Raw genomic sequence first — 15,273 nt, 5'->3', positions numbered from 1 at the left:
GTTTGATCAATATTGGACAAACAACAAAAAAATTATGAATTTTTAAATGTTGTAAATATTGGTAATCACTATACCCATGGAACTTCAAATTGGCCGCATATGGGATGTCATAGTGATGTAAGGCAAGGACTACTCTTCATTGTACTCCAATACATATTATGGCTAAAATGTCATTTTTCCAAAAAGTTTCATTTTAGATTGTATTTTTCGTTCATGAGGACATAAAACAATATACTGCCTGGATTATATTTAGATTACTGCCCCAGGGGAATGGGTACTTAGGAGAAAACCACAAATCCCTGATGATAAAGTACATGGCCTATGGGAAAGTTGTCCTTGCCCCTTGTCATAATTTACTTACCCAGTTGCCAATTTGAAATCTACATTCTATTAGTGATCTCAATTTTAAAGCAGCTATAACTTTCTTATTGCTTGTCCGATTTCTTTCAAACTTTCGCCATTCTATTTAATTTATTTTTCGCCTTCCCAACACAACTTTTTATGGCCAAGGCTGGATTCCCCTTTAAGCATAAACTACACTTCCCTGGAATCACAGTTGTAGTTCTACCAATTTTTTCTTGTGCTTAGGATTCATTATTCAGAATTTCTAATTTTCTCTTGCAGTTGCTGCTATTTTGTTTGTTTTAGGAAAATGTGGTTGACTCACAAGCCTTTCATGATAATTTATATTGGTGATGCATTGTATTATGAAATGCATGAATTTGATAGGTTAGGTGGGGCATTTCGTTCAATTTGGAAACTCAGCAACTGGGTCTTTGTAAGAATTAAAAAAAAGGCATGAATAATTTTACATTATTTCTCCGTTTGTGTGTAGAACAGTCACTGCAAATTTTTAATGAATGATTCTTTAATGTATGGAAACCTCATTAAGAATTGTGTCATTTATTTTCTTATAAAAAGATGTGGATTGTAAAGCAAGAGTGGCTGAAACAAGACTAGAGAAAGCTATTGAGAGTGAGGGGGGGGAATGAGAGATGAGAAAAACAAATACAGCAACCATGGTACAGCAATTATGCTATTAAACACTATCCAATATTTAGGTGAAATATACAAATTTCAAGTATTATCTGGCTGCACCCAAAGTCATGACTGAAGTAATCAAATGATTGAATCCCAGATAGGTTTAGGGCTCCCTCTTTAGACTTCATGATGTTTGATGTTTGCTCCATCTTCAACTACATCTAGATGGTTGGGTATATCTCTTACAAGTATCCCCAAGTTATTCTCAACTTAAACTATCACAATTGTCTGTAATCATAACCCCACAAAATAGGGTAATTAAATAGTTTTTCAACTTGAGTATTGAATTGTATGAATGGTATGAATTGATTAGAGTATGTTTTTTTTTATCAGATGGGTTGTAGAATTGATGCATTTGTGCCTTAAATGTGTGAGTTATATGATACATCCACACCTTTTACATGAAATTGCAATTGGTTAATTTTTCCATTATTATTTGCACATTCTGTCTTATATTCTTGATGCAGTAAATTAGAATGATTACAATTTTTATGTATCAAATAAAAGAGAAAAGGGAAAAAAGGTGGGTATTTGACATAATCACCAAAAGATTACAGACTTACAACTTAAAATACGAAACTATCATGAACTTTATTATTTTGTCATCCAATCTCAATGAGATTTTTAAAGGATGTAGCATTTTTAATTCAACTGTATTTGCTCATGTTATATTAAGTTTACAAAACCTGATATACAACTCAAATGGGGGGTGGGTGGAGCTCTTTTCAGTTGGAATCAACAGGATTTTATTTTGCACAGCCCATCACCAGTACAGGGATTTGGTGGTATTTGGCACAATTGAGTACCGTATATTAAAGGTAAATGCTAGTTTTGGTAACGATATCAAAATGAGTTCGTACAGAATCCAATGAAATGACCACTAAAGTGTCTGTTTGTATGAATAAAATGCATGTGCCAAAGGATTCTGGAAGAAATTGTGTAATTGCTGAGAAATCAGCAAATAAGCACAGGATTCGGGTAGAGCGTCGGGCCCGACGCTCTAAGCAATAATTATACATTATCCCACGAGTGCTTATCTGTGTTGGGGATCTTTGGTGTGAACATTTTTCAGAGTAGATTTCAAGATTTCACAAAGTTCAGTTAATGTAACTGTACCAGATCTAGATCCTCGATGATATACTGACAATTAAGCCTTGTTTTACAGACTTTCTCATGAAATCAGTGTTTACTGCAACTACTGGAATTTCTCTTTAATACATGATGTAGTACTAAACAAATTTTGTGTAATGATTTCCTTTGTGTAAAGTGATATACCATTGCATAAAGCAATATACCAGAAGAAATACATATAATTATATATCCCAGATTACAGTGCCCTACATTAGGTTACCGACAAAAAAGAATGAATAACATTACTTGACATGAATGATCTCAAAGAATCATATTTATTAGGTTATCTTTCACAAATCTTCATTTAGTGTTATTGATAAGAAAAAAAAATCCAATCAACTCTATAAAAGAAAATGCATCCTAATTGTATTGATAAGACCAGAATAGTTAGTGGTTCAGATAATTTGGCTTTAATTTTTTTTTACCAGGGCAAATTACCCTACAGGGTATATATATTCCTTGATTTTGCAATATTTGTCCCTTATTGCTGCCTTCGTTTCTCTATATATATATCTATCCATCTGTCTATCTTTCAGCCAATCTATCTTTTAATCCATTTATTTTTCCTTTGATATCTGTGGTGTCATTTTATCTTCTTTATCTATCCATCTGTCAATGGTTGTCATTTTTTATATTGTATTCACTTCTCTCACTCTCACTTCATCTATCCATCTCCTCTTCCCCTCTCTCTCCCTTCCTCCCTTCCTACCCTCTCCCCACCCCCCTCTCTCTCTCCCTCCCCTCTCTCTCCCTCTCTCTCTCCCTTACTCTCTCTCTGTCTCCCTTAACATCACCATCATCTCACTATCCTCACCATCACCCTTTCTTTGTCAATCAACTCTGTAATAAAGACCTGCCAATGTACCTTTCTTTTCCACCCCCATGCATACATAATAGATCATAACACTGTGCACACTTGACAGGTGAATACCATGACAGATGACTTTACAAGGACACGCGAGTGGTCACTGCCCCACACATTCAGATTCCATTCTATCCTTTAGCAATTTCCAGCATGATTGCGTGCTTGCAGAATGTGTTTAGTTGATTGTGTGGTTTTTAATTAGCATATTCATTTAATCGTGAACAAGAGTTGGGTGTACAATTGTCAGAATTATCTCGATATGTTTATAACGGAAAATAGAGAAATGGACGTAGGGAGTCTATGTACAGTGTATGCTGTCAGGTCCTAGTTCCAGAGAGACTGTGATAAGAATAACCTGAATTAATTGTTGACCTGTACCATTTTTTAAATCTAGGAACAATAAAATGGTTTATTTATTTATGAATTTATTTATCTATTTATTTACTTATCCATTTATTTATTTATTCATTAATTTATTTATCCATTTTTTTTTTTTTTTTTTATTATGTATTTATTCAAATACTTATTTCTTATTTATTTTTGTTTATTTTCATATTTATATTCATATTTGTTTAATTATTTCATTATTAATCTATTTATTTGTTCATTTATCTAAATATTTATGTATTCATTTATACATTTATATTTATTTATCTATTTGTTTCATCTTTAGACAAGGTGGTCTCTTCATTGCAAAACACTATATAACGTTAGAATCAAATGACAGAAAAGAGAAACACAATGCCAAGAACAGTACCCCTATGGTTTAAGTTTACTCTGTTAAGATTACCATGTGTTCTTGTTGTCATCCTGTGACTAAGAACTTTGTAAAGGAGATTATAAAAAATATCACTTTTAAATTGCTTTGTAATTAGAAACCTGTTATCTCATCTGATTAAAGGAGATTCAAATTTTGCCATTTTGGCAACCCAGGTCTTAAACCATGGTTCAATTCGAAATTTGTTTCAAAGTATCTCAATTCAACATTTCCAGATTGTTTACCAACATTTAACCCACTGATTTAAAGTCTTTATTTCAAAGATTTATTTCTGTGTTCCGAAAGTCTTGTATTGGATTATGAATTTAGTTAGGTGGTTGATTGTCATGCCTAATGACAAGGATTACTTTCACACCCCTCTGTACTTTAAATCACTCTATGAAGGTATGAATCCCATTATCTCATTAATAAAGGTGATTCCAGTTTTGACATTTTTGGCTAGTCATATTTGTGCCATCCTTGGCTTAAACTTAAACCTCTGTTCATATTAGAGCATCCTTTATTTCCCTAGTCTATATCGTCCCATGCCTAATAATGGAGATGTCAAGGATCACTCTCACACCTCTTTGCACTATGAATTCCATTTATCTCATCCCATTATGGAGATTCACATTACTTCCATACAACTACCCTAAGATGGCGTGACTTCTTTTTTGTGTAAAAGCCATGCTCTTTCTTTGAAACGGGCAAGGCTTTTCTATGTACTTAAAGAGAGCAGTTGGATGGTGGAAGAACAATGATGTAAATGAAGAGAGAGAAAGAAAAAAATCAGAGAGACCGGCAGACATAGATTGAGAAGGAGACAGTGGGTGGAAATAGAGAGAGAGAGAGAGAGAGAATGTGCATAGGAAGGGAAAAGGGCAAGAGGTTTTTTAAAAGAAGATAGAATGGGGTTGTTATATGCTCTCTTTAGCTACTTAGTAGTCAGCTTACGAATGAGAAAATAATAAGAGACTCAAATAAATGTTTCTTTAAATGATAAATGATTCTTTATCATACATGTACATAAACATTCTGTAGTTTCATTGTTGCAAATTTTTTACCTTGAAAATTTCATCGTGAAATAATACCCCAGGAAGAGAATATTAATGAAAAAAACTTATCCATAACCCTTACAATATCCTTCACACTTCATCACAATCATTTACAGGGATGAGTTGGAAAGATCTGACCAATTCTTTCCAAGAGTTTACTGCTTAATGGGGCAGAAATTTGATTAAGGGTGCATTCGTGGCGGTCTCCTACCCTATGACTGCTCTGACCTTGATTTGCGCTTCGGCACAGCGGGGAGTGATACTGACACCGCTCTAAAATGTCTCTCTTCCTGCGATCTTTTCGTCGGGCATGGGGTTGATTAATTCAGTGACAATTTCTCTCCTGGAATTAATGAATTGAAATGTTGAAAGCAATCTTCATGCAATTTTGCGTGATGAAGTTACAAACTTTGACAGCGTATTAAAGCAATCCATTCAACCGTTACTTCTTTGCATGCCCTTTGAATCTTTACATTGCTTTACACAGATTAAGTTTAAAGAAATTGATGACATAAAGATATTTGGATTTCTCTTTACATGCTTTTGAAAAATATAAAAAGCACAAGTTCCAAAATAAATCCTTAGTACACATTTTCTTCAACTTCTTTTCAGCACCAAGTAGGATAATATACTAGTACTCTCTTTTAGCTAGGTATGGGAAGATGATCTATTTTTCAAATAGATTTGTTAATTCAGTGATAACAGTTTGCGGGGAGTTCTGCTGTCATTGCAGAATGTAAAAACAAATTAATGAATTTTTCAGATTGAATGTAGAAATTTCACTCCTTGAGCAATTAATTGAATTGCCCCTTTTCTCTCAAAGAAAGGATTTTCTGTCGTACTCAATATTTAAACATACACTGCAAGTGACGTTTACAGGCAGAGAACATTGTAGGAAGCTCTTGGACCCTCTAGCGTTCCAGATCTCTGGATGTCTTTAGCTGTTTTTTCAGCTGCACTCGGGGTGGGAGAATAAAATGAAAGAAGAAATGCAGTCACAGATCTGCACTGCTTTATGCTTAGTATTACTGAATGTATAATAGCAGAATGCCAGGTATGTGTTAAGAATTGGGCTGACTGATATTACAATCCCCATCACCATCCTGTAGCTTTATCCTACTGCCAAAACCAATGACACACCATAATGCCTTGATCATGCTGTACTTTCTTACAGGTATTCAAAACAGACATGTCATTTAACCGTTTTATAGAGGAGTTTCAGAAATGAAAATTGAGGAGGCAAGAATCACATAGCACAAATACCCTTTTCCTCTGAAAGAAGAGAAATTGATCAAGTTGGAACATTGTCAAAGAAAATAATTTTGTCTTTTATAGAACATACTCAGAATATGAAGATAGGGCATTATAATTTGTAATAAAAAGAGTGGAAATTTCATTCTGTGTACAGGGTTTAATACATGCTATCAATTTTATTGGGATGCACATACTTTCAAGTATCTACTGGATTTGTCACAGAAGCGAAGAAGATGAACAGAAGAAATATGATATGCAAAATCTTTGGAAGATAGGAATTTTTAATAATTCATTTGAGTTAGGATCTGAAAATGTCAACAAGATTAGGAGGAAGCAGAAATTAATAATCTTGGATGTAGAATTAAAGCTTCCTCTGAGCTGTTTCACACAAAATTGTTTGTGAACTTGTGCATGACCTAATGGATGGCAGGAACATAATGCAAACAGTCAATTACTTTTTATTTGTCTCAATCACATTAGCTGAAGTTAGAGAGTATGCATATGGCAATGCACAGTACTCTTCAAACTTATTGCAAAGGAAATTGTTAGTATGTGATGAACAATCTTTGACTTAAATTCAAAACTTCATTTTCCAGTAGTGAGTAAAGTAAAAAAAAAGTAACTTTGTAATCAGCTACTTGTATATGAACCCCCCCCCCCCCCCCCCGGATGTACATGTTGTAGATTGTACATGTATCTAGGACTGGATCAGTGATGCATGCCAGCACAAATTAAATTCCTCTTGAATTCCTTCCTCATGTGACTTATCTATCCTTCAAGTAAATGACTAGAGTTACTTTAGCAGCATTTCCATGAACTGGATAAGTGCCCCATGACATTTTCTCACGTCACAGTTTGAAATTTACATTTTAAACCAAGCCTTTTGAATCAATGATTTGGCCAAACCAATTAATCAAATCTCAGTATTCTTCATACGGTTTGTAAGGGGCATTTTTATTGAGTGTTAAAAAGATTGTGCCAAGATTTAAAGTTTAGTTAACAGTGCTTTTAACGTATTTTTTTTTAATTCATGTTTTTATATAATTTAGATCTGTACTTCAGGTAAAGCTGGGCTCTCTGAGGGAGCAGTTTCAGAAATGTATTTATTTGTGATCATCCTTATCAAATAGGATTGATGTGAATTACAAATTGAAATCTGTTGATTTATGATGGAGGATGGATGCAAAAAACGTAAAGAAAACAAAATGATAATTATTATGTATATATAGCAATTGTTACGATAAACATGATTCTCATCGTTTTAATATATGACACTCCTGGAATAAACATTTTATCTTAAGAATTATCCTTCAGATATTACATACATTGATTATACATAAATAGTAAGATCTCATGCCAGAATATCAACCATATATTCAGGAATGATATTCTCCTGATTAAAATCAGAATTCTTATTTATTTGATAATTTTTTTTCCAGATTTTTTTTTTTTTCATGTGAAATCATTTGCCCAAGAACATTCTCACGCTGTTTTTACTGCTTTTTAAAGTCAAATGATAAAACAATAATGCAGATTCGCCGTGAAAAATCACTTTCGGATTTCGTTGCTATGCAAGAGCTTGTAATCCCGAACGGGGTGCCTCGGACTTTGGCGGTGACTTAGCGACCCTTGGCTATTTTTCATATATTTTTTTCCAGAGGGGAATATCATGCCTGTATAATGTTTACTAAGATTAGATTTATTTCTTTGGATCTGAATTGGCCTGCTGATTGGAAAATGTTGATGGTGTGAAGTAGGCTGATAGTAACATGCCTTTAATATGTAGGGTTCACTAGAGTGATGTATTAAATGGATCTCATGATGATTGAGAAGGTGATTGAGTTGAATGATTCTTTAAACGTAATGACGTTTGAATGATGATCCTAGAGAAATACACTGTTAAAGAGTTTTCTAATGAAGTGACGTTTACTGAGTGACAGTTTGATGGGTCATTTACGGAACATAGTCTTTATATAAGTACAATAAGTTCAATTTTACTTTGATTATTCAAAAGTGAGTAAAGCAATGATAAGTATGAATAATTTCCAAATATATTTATCGTACATACATGTATTTATGGAATATTTCAGCTTATCATTTGTTTCGAATGTGGAAAATCATACTGTCATCAGTACCAGCATAATCATCATCATCGAGAGCGGTGTTAGCTCAGTCGGTAACGCGTCTGCCCGTCGAACCAAAGATCGTGGGTTCGAGTCCACCCAGGGTGGATGACTGAAGCCAGTGGGTTGTGTGTAAACGTCTCTCCCATGTTTCATAGATACAGGCTATGTTACAATGGAAAATACTCTGTCCCTCGGATAGGACGTTAAATGGAGGCCCCATGTAGAGGAGAGTAACCACCTTTGCATGTTAAGAACCCACTGCACTATTCGTATAAGAGTAGGGGGAAACTCTGGTGTAGTGGTCCACCTGCATTCCCCCCAATCAGTTATATCAGGAGGAGAGACATGCGGGTCATAGTGATTCAGTTCGCTTTTTGCCTCCCAGGCACAGTTGACGCCAAACAAATAATAATAATAATAATCACCATTTTTTCTTTTAATCATTTAAAAAAATCAGAAAGGACCTTTTGCAAAGAAAATTTTCTTTTTCCAAAACATTACACTAATCTCTTATTTTTAAAGCCGTGATGGACATAATCCTTATTTTCTTTCACTCATAGAAATTCACTAATTCCTAAAACAGAAATATGTAGCAAAGCAAAAATTGGATATGGATTGGATTTCAAGAGTTATTAGAAAATAAAAATTCAAACCCTGTTTTGACTCTCTCATTTATATGCTGTGCAGTTCCTCTGATTCTTGAATCTCAAGATAATCACCGACACATTAGTTATGAAAATTCTCTTTTATGGAGTAATAATGCCTCTGAATAAAGAATCCCCAGAAAGAGATTAACCTAATCAGGCAATAACCGGTGAAAGCTAAAGTAGATATGAATACAGTCAATATAGTGGTTTACTTGATAATGATTTAAAAAAAGAAACAACAGGCTCAGTACAAAATTCCTTGTTTTCCTCCTGTCAGTATCATTGTAGAAAAGGGAAAGATACTTTTCTTGTACAAGGAAATACAAATTTTCATTGGTCAATACAATGATGTAACTAACAAAGTTAGAACTCTTTGCTTTGTAATGCATTTATGAGGCCCGTCATATTATCATGCATATTATAATAAACTGAACCCCCCCCTCCATTACACAGAATTTTTCAATAGAGGCATGATGTTTGTAATCCTTTCTTCTAAATATTGTGTGTATTTAAATGCAGTGATGGATTTGAAGATCTGAGAGATAAGAGGAAATCCTTCTTGACTACATGAAGTGCAAAAGAAGTAAAGACGTACATATCTCAAATATGTTTTTGGAACCATGATCTCCATGTAAACTTTGTCTTTGAGCTTTGAAATATGATGACAGTTCAATTGAAACATGGAAGAGAAACTACCTGAGAGCATTAGAACACTTATTTGAAAATCTAAAGATAGACCTTAGTTAAACCATGTTTTCAGGATTCTCTGTATGACTGAAGTTATAAATTTGCAGCTGATTTTGATTCAGAAAATTAAATTTAAGACCTAGTAGTTATTTATTTTTTTAATGAGAATAGGAGAATATACATCTGCACCTGATCAACTTAGTATCTTACCAGTACTAAGATTGATATTAGCAACAGTAACACTAACAGCGATGAGGCTGATGACGACGATGATGATATTGGTGATTGTACTGACAATGTTAATTTTTGATGGTGGTGCTTGGAATGATAATAGGAAGAACAATGAAAGATGAATTATTATTACACATAAAATATAGGCAAGCACAAGCTGTACAATTTAGAAAGTTATTCACTGACGGTTCAAGCCTACTTGTCCCTATTTTAATTCATTACTAAATTGTGTGAATGTTCATCCCCTAAAACAGGTATCATGTGTTTCATGGGATGAATTTACAGATCTTACAATTACATCAAAATTTAATTTGATCAGACATTTAGGCCACATTTTTGCCTTGTTTATATAAAACCCCTTCTTAAGCATAGAATGGGCAGAAAATTTCAAGACAAATCTTTGTCTGTAGTTTTCTAATATTTAATTAATATTTTTAAAGTGGGTGCTCAAATAGTTATTTAATATAAATGAAAAAATTACAGAGGGAGGATGCTAGATGCCAAATTTGAATTCTAATAATTAAAAAACCCCAGTATGATAATGACTGTTACACTTTTGTAATATTGGAATATTAGGTGAAAATCGAGTATAATTTACATTACTGACCCTTTACCAAATCCTTGGGTGGGTTTTAATGAATTTTGTTTCACCCAGTAGCATTCTAACTGATTATCATATTGAGATGGATGACACTGAAAAAACACACCTCATTTTGGCATCTCATGCCCTTTGAACACTTAATTAGAAGGAAGTATGTCAGAAAAAGAAATACATTTGTGACATACAAAGGTTTGAACCTATGCCTCCTCTTATTAAGTCAAGTGCTCAAACCTCTTGACAATGACACCTCTAGTGTCTTGTAATGAGTTTGTGTGAATGTATACATACATGAATGAACATGAGCAGGCAGGCCTACTGAGAGTATAAGCCTGACATTTTTTTAAAGCAAACATCAAACTGACACAATGGAATACGTGCACTTCATGGTTGTTACCCGAATATGTCAACATCACTTTGATAGCATTATATTCAGTATGTCGTTCCTTCAAAAGAACAAGTTTCTTAGAATGTCAAACATGATCATTTGACTACATTATAAATCAAGAACTCTTCATTGTTTTCAGAAGAACCATGCCTGGGGTAGTTTTTTAATATTATATTTGAATACTTAATTTCAGTTTAGTTTACTTACAATTAACTTCCTTACAATTGACCTTACTTTGATTATTAGATTTGCTTGCATATCATTCCAAAGGAATTATCCACTTTTACTACACAGGTGTCTTATTGTCCTAAAAACTATAATTGGTTATAGATTATGAAATGTCATCTGACAAATTAGTAGGGATCTAGAGCTGTTACTTTTTGCCATTTACTTAAATTTGTGAAGAAAGGGAAACCTTTTTAACCTCTTACTACTTGCAACAATCTTTTTCATTAATTAAAAGCTATTTCTCTTGAAAAGACTAAATTTGAGAAAGATTTTAAGTGTAAACTCTACCAGTACTAATAAATGTTTCGCTATTAAATTCAAAGGAGGCACATCTTTTCCTCTCTTATTTTTCTTTCTCTTTACTTAACAGCTTTATCTGGCAAATAAGGGTGAAATCAGCCGTTTGATGGCCATAAGGGCTTTAGGTATATTAACTTGTATTAGTCAGTGCCGTTTTGGCATTGTTCCGATTAAATAGAAACAAATGTGCCTACTGGACAGGTGCCTTTTTCCAATCAGTAGACTAGCGGATGTGTTTGTCACATAGATCATTTTCCAGGGAGTGTAGGAACACATTTGAAATGAACACTCCCGCATGAAGTAATAAATGTTACATTAAAAGTGGGAGTATTGAAAGGGACTAGAATGCACAATTTTAGTGCTTTTACTATGGTAGACTTTTGCATTGACTTTTTTTATTTGCATCATGTGATTTTCCTATATTTCTTTTGCTTATCCTCAGTGAAGTTCCAGTTAGATTTTTGTATGTTATTACTTTCTGGGTGTTGGGGGTGGGGGTAGGGTAGTGGGAAAGAAAAACAAATAGAGAGGAAATAAAAATTGAAAGTAACAGGAAGGTGTAGCAAGTGTAAAACTTAAAGCTTGCTATTTTTATGTTCCATAAAAATGTTTCCATAAAAAATGTTCATTCTACCTTAAAATATTGTGAGAAATGAATTATTATTTTTGTTAATGCATTATATTTGTCCTTCATCAGTCACTTTTTCCCTTGTTTATGGCCATTCCTTCCACTCCAGGTGATACAACATTTTCTCCACCATAGGGGTATAGTTAGGATTGTGATAAAGTTTTTTTTTTTCAGATAATGTAAAGATAAGTATTATGGTTTATGTAGTTTTGGAGATTATATTTCATGTTAGGCTTAAGTGCAGATTTTTCATCAGAGAAAATGTCATGGGGCAGATTGCACGAAATGGTCTTTCCAAGGACCGTCTTTTGTGTCACCCATCTTTTATGATACGATATATAAGCGGGGTATTTCTGAAATTTATGATAAAGAATAAGATTAGTTAGCTTGCTTTTAAATGAAATTTTATACAATTTCATGATATATCACATTTTATAAACAAATTTTTTTTTATTTTAACGGACGAATTAAATATGTTTGCAGATGATTTATTTAAAATGCGTTTCACATGGCCCATCATAAAAGATGGGTGTCACGAAAGACGGTCCTTGCAAAGACCCTTTCGTGGAACCGGCCCATGATTCCCATCTCTCTCTCTCTCTCCCTTCCCTCCCTCCTCTTCTCTTTTCTCTCTCATCTTTTTTATGGTCTGTCAGCCTGTCTCCTTGTTCTCCTCTCCACTTCCTCAATCTGTTTTGCTCTCTTTGTTTGAATGTCCCGAATCTCTCCTGTGTATTTCAATAATCCTTGGCTTGAGGATCTAGTATTCACCTCACAGATCCATGAGATACCTCTGGATGAGGAATGATATATCCCGAGCAGTCCATAAAACCCACATGGTTATAGATATGGCAGCTGTCGTGCTCTGCATGCATATAACCCCATTACCATCATGGGATAGAAGGGGGTGGAGAGGTAGTACCATTACTTTGGTCGATGGGGCGTTGGATACTTGTTGAGTGTCTCCAAGACCAAGGAATTCATTCCTTTTTCTTTTTTGTTTTGATTTTCAAAGAGGATCAAATGTCCAGTTGATTGAGATGTGATACTAGTTTTGGGAGTTTATAAGATGGGGAAATCATTTCAGGAGTTCCCAATAATCCATTCAAATTACAGATTTAGGACTTTTCAAAATGGCTTGGGGAAGTTGGGGTGTTCTTCAGCAAAAGTCATTGATGGCATCTTGGTGACGATACAAATTGCAAGCAAGTTTCAAATTTTAACAAGTAGATGGGTATAGAACATTTATCTTACTGTATCTCACCGAAAGTCCCCCCCCCCCCAAAAAAAAAAAAAAGCCCTGTGACTTTAAGTAGATTCCATTTTTGAGAAGTGGCTCTTTATCACTTTTTTTTATTGAATATATATATTATATATTTTTTTTTTTGGGGGGGGTAGGTTAGCATCATGGATTTGCATACATGTTAAGAGTTTGAGAAATATTTTTAGGATTGCTCATTGAATCTTACCCAAATGATAGCAGGGAAATCAATAAATGGAGTCTTCTTTTCTTATTACAGTCTTCAAGTTTTCTTGTACAATCTCACTTTGAGGTGTAGATCAATCTTCTTTTAGATATGTTAACTCCATTTCTTTGGATTCACTGCCATAGAACATATCAGATATAAATGGCACCGTATGAGTGATTCAGCTATTTCCATTTTAGAAATGTAGAATTGTTTGCATGAGGACGTTTTTTCTCAACAACCAAGAAGAATGGAGATAGAACAGACAGGCAGACAAAGAGACAGAGAGGAAGAATGAAAAGAGGGAGGGAATCAGAAATAAACCAAGTTAAGAACAGCATTTTGATAGTATAGGAAAATATGCGTTATGCACAAGAAGATTGTAAAGAAAGAAAGCGATTATAGAAATTTATCTTTAATGATGGCGACTAACATTGAATTGCCAGCCAGAGGAGAGGTGAGTTAGATAGATTTATGTCCTATGTGGCAGAGATTGGTTTGTGATGAAGTATATGGATATTGTATTCTCTGAATTATTCATAACTTGATTTGGGATTTTCATCCGCAGGTCAACCTGAACTATCTGCAGGCTCTTGGGAAGCGATCATTGGTATTAAGAAGGATCCATCTGTCCCATCTTGGCTTAAGGTATTTATCACATCCACAGTATAAGCATTCTTAAAGACAAATCTACCAAAATATTGCGTTCATCATTTGATTAATTGAAATAGAATCAAACGATCATGACTGAAAAGTTAATAAAATTCATTTGGAAATACAGAGGTAATGCATCCTAAGGTTTTGCATTACTTTATAATATATACAGTATATTAGCATGGGCAGTATCCAAATGAGTTAGGTGATGAAGATTTCATTATCACTTTTTCTGAGTATATTTTGATGTATGAAGCTTCAAGTTTCCATTCCATCAAGTAAATCCTAGTTTTCTTACTAAATTCTAATTGGGTATTTTGATACAGGAATTACTTTTTAATTATCACATCTGTAAAATCAATTAGCATAGAACTTGCCTTTAGTATATAGAAATACAGCATGCCAGCCTAATCAAGTAATTCAAACTATATGCAACATTCTTGATACTAAAGGATAAGGTGATGCAACTTACCTCAAATCATCTATTGATTAGACTTATCTTTGTCTAACCCCAGATGCCAAGAGAAAGAGAGAGCCTCTAAAAAAAAATCATAATCTATAAATGTTGTGTACAGTAATGGAAAGTGGTATGACATATTGTAAGAGTAATGTTTTTAAAATAATATGCAGTATTATGTGTTGAAAAGAAATATAAAAACTAAATAAGCCGTGTGAGATACTGAGATCTGAGATAAGATGCCATAACAGATTTGATGCACTCTTGATTCTGATTTTTGCCTTGTTTTATATAAAACCTCTTCTAAAGCATAGAATGGGCTAAAAAATTTCAGGACAAATCTTTGTCTTTAGCTTTCTAAAATTAGAAAAATCTCAGGGTCTTTTATCCATGCCTTATATTTTACTCCTGGGGCGGTATTCTGAAAGCCTTGTTAGCACAAAAAACGGTGTTAGCTAACACAGTTGGTATTCTGAAAATACCGCGCAGGTCATGAAATACGCAGTGCGCAACCCCCATACATGGTGTTAGGGAGGAAGATAACACAGAATTTGGATTTCTAAGAATGGTGTTAGCTAAAATTTTGTTTAAAGATAACACAAACATTTAACAATGCGTTAAGTAGAGGTTAAGGTGGGAATGACGATGGCTGCACTTTTTCTAGCAGACGCAAACATAAAAAAGATCATATATGGGCATATAGCTTTCTTCTGGCAGAATTTACTGTAATTTTTCTTTCCTTTTTCCAGCTTTATTTTCC

At 33.9% G+C, this 15,273-nt stretch overlaps 1 protein-coding gene across 1 annotated transcript in view; it reads left to right on the top strand.

The window, feature by feature from the left end:
• Positions 1–14,050, top strand: part of LOC121410868 — a gene marked incomplete at its 3' end in the record, with an annotated part of 36,830 nt that extends 22,780 nt beyond the window's left edge. The window contains 1 exon segment of the mRNA XM_041603216.1: positions 13,971–14,050. Coding sequence (XP_041459150.1) covers positions 13,971–14,050 — 80 coding nt within the window.
• Between the last annotated feature and the right edge of the window lie 1,223 nt (positions 14,051–15,273).

The sequence above is a fragment of the Lytechinus variegatus genome, chromosome 3 (genome assembly GCF_018143015.1).
Source record: "Lytechinus variegatus isolate NC3 chromosome 3, Lvar_3.0, whole genome shotgun sequence".
In the NCBI taxonomy this organism is placed as follows: Eukaryota; Metazoa; Echinodermata; class Echinoidea; order Temnopleuroida; family Toxopneustidae; genus Lytechinus; species Lytechinus variegatus.
Note: the sequence above shows the minus strand (reverse complement) of the source record. Positions and strands in the feature narration are given on the sequence as shown.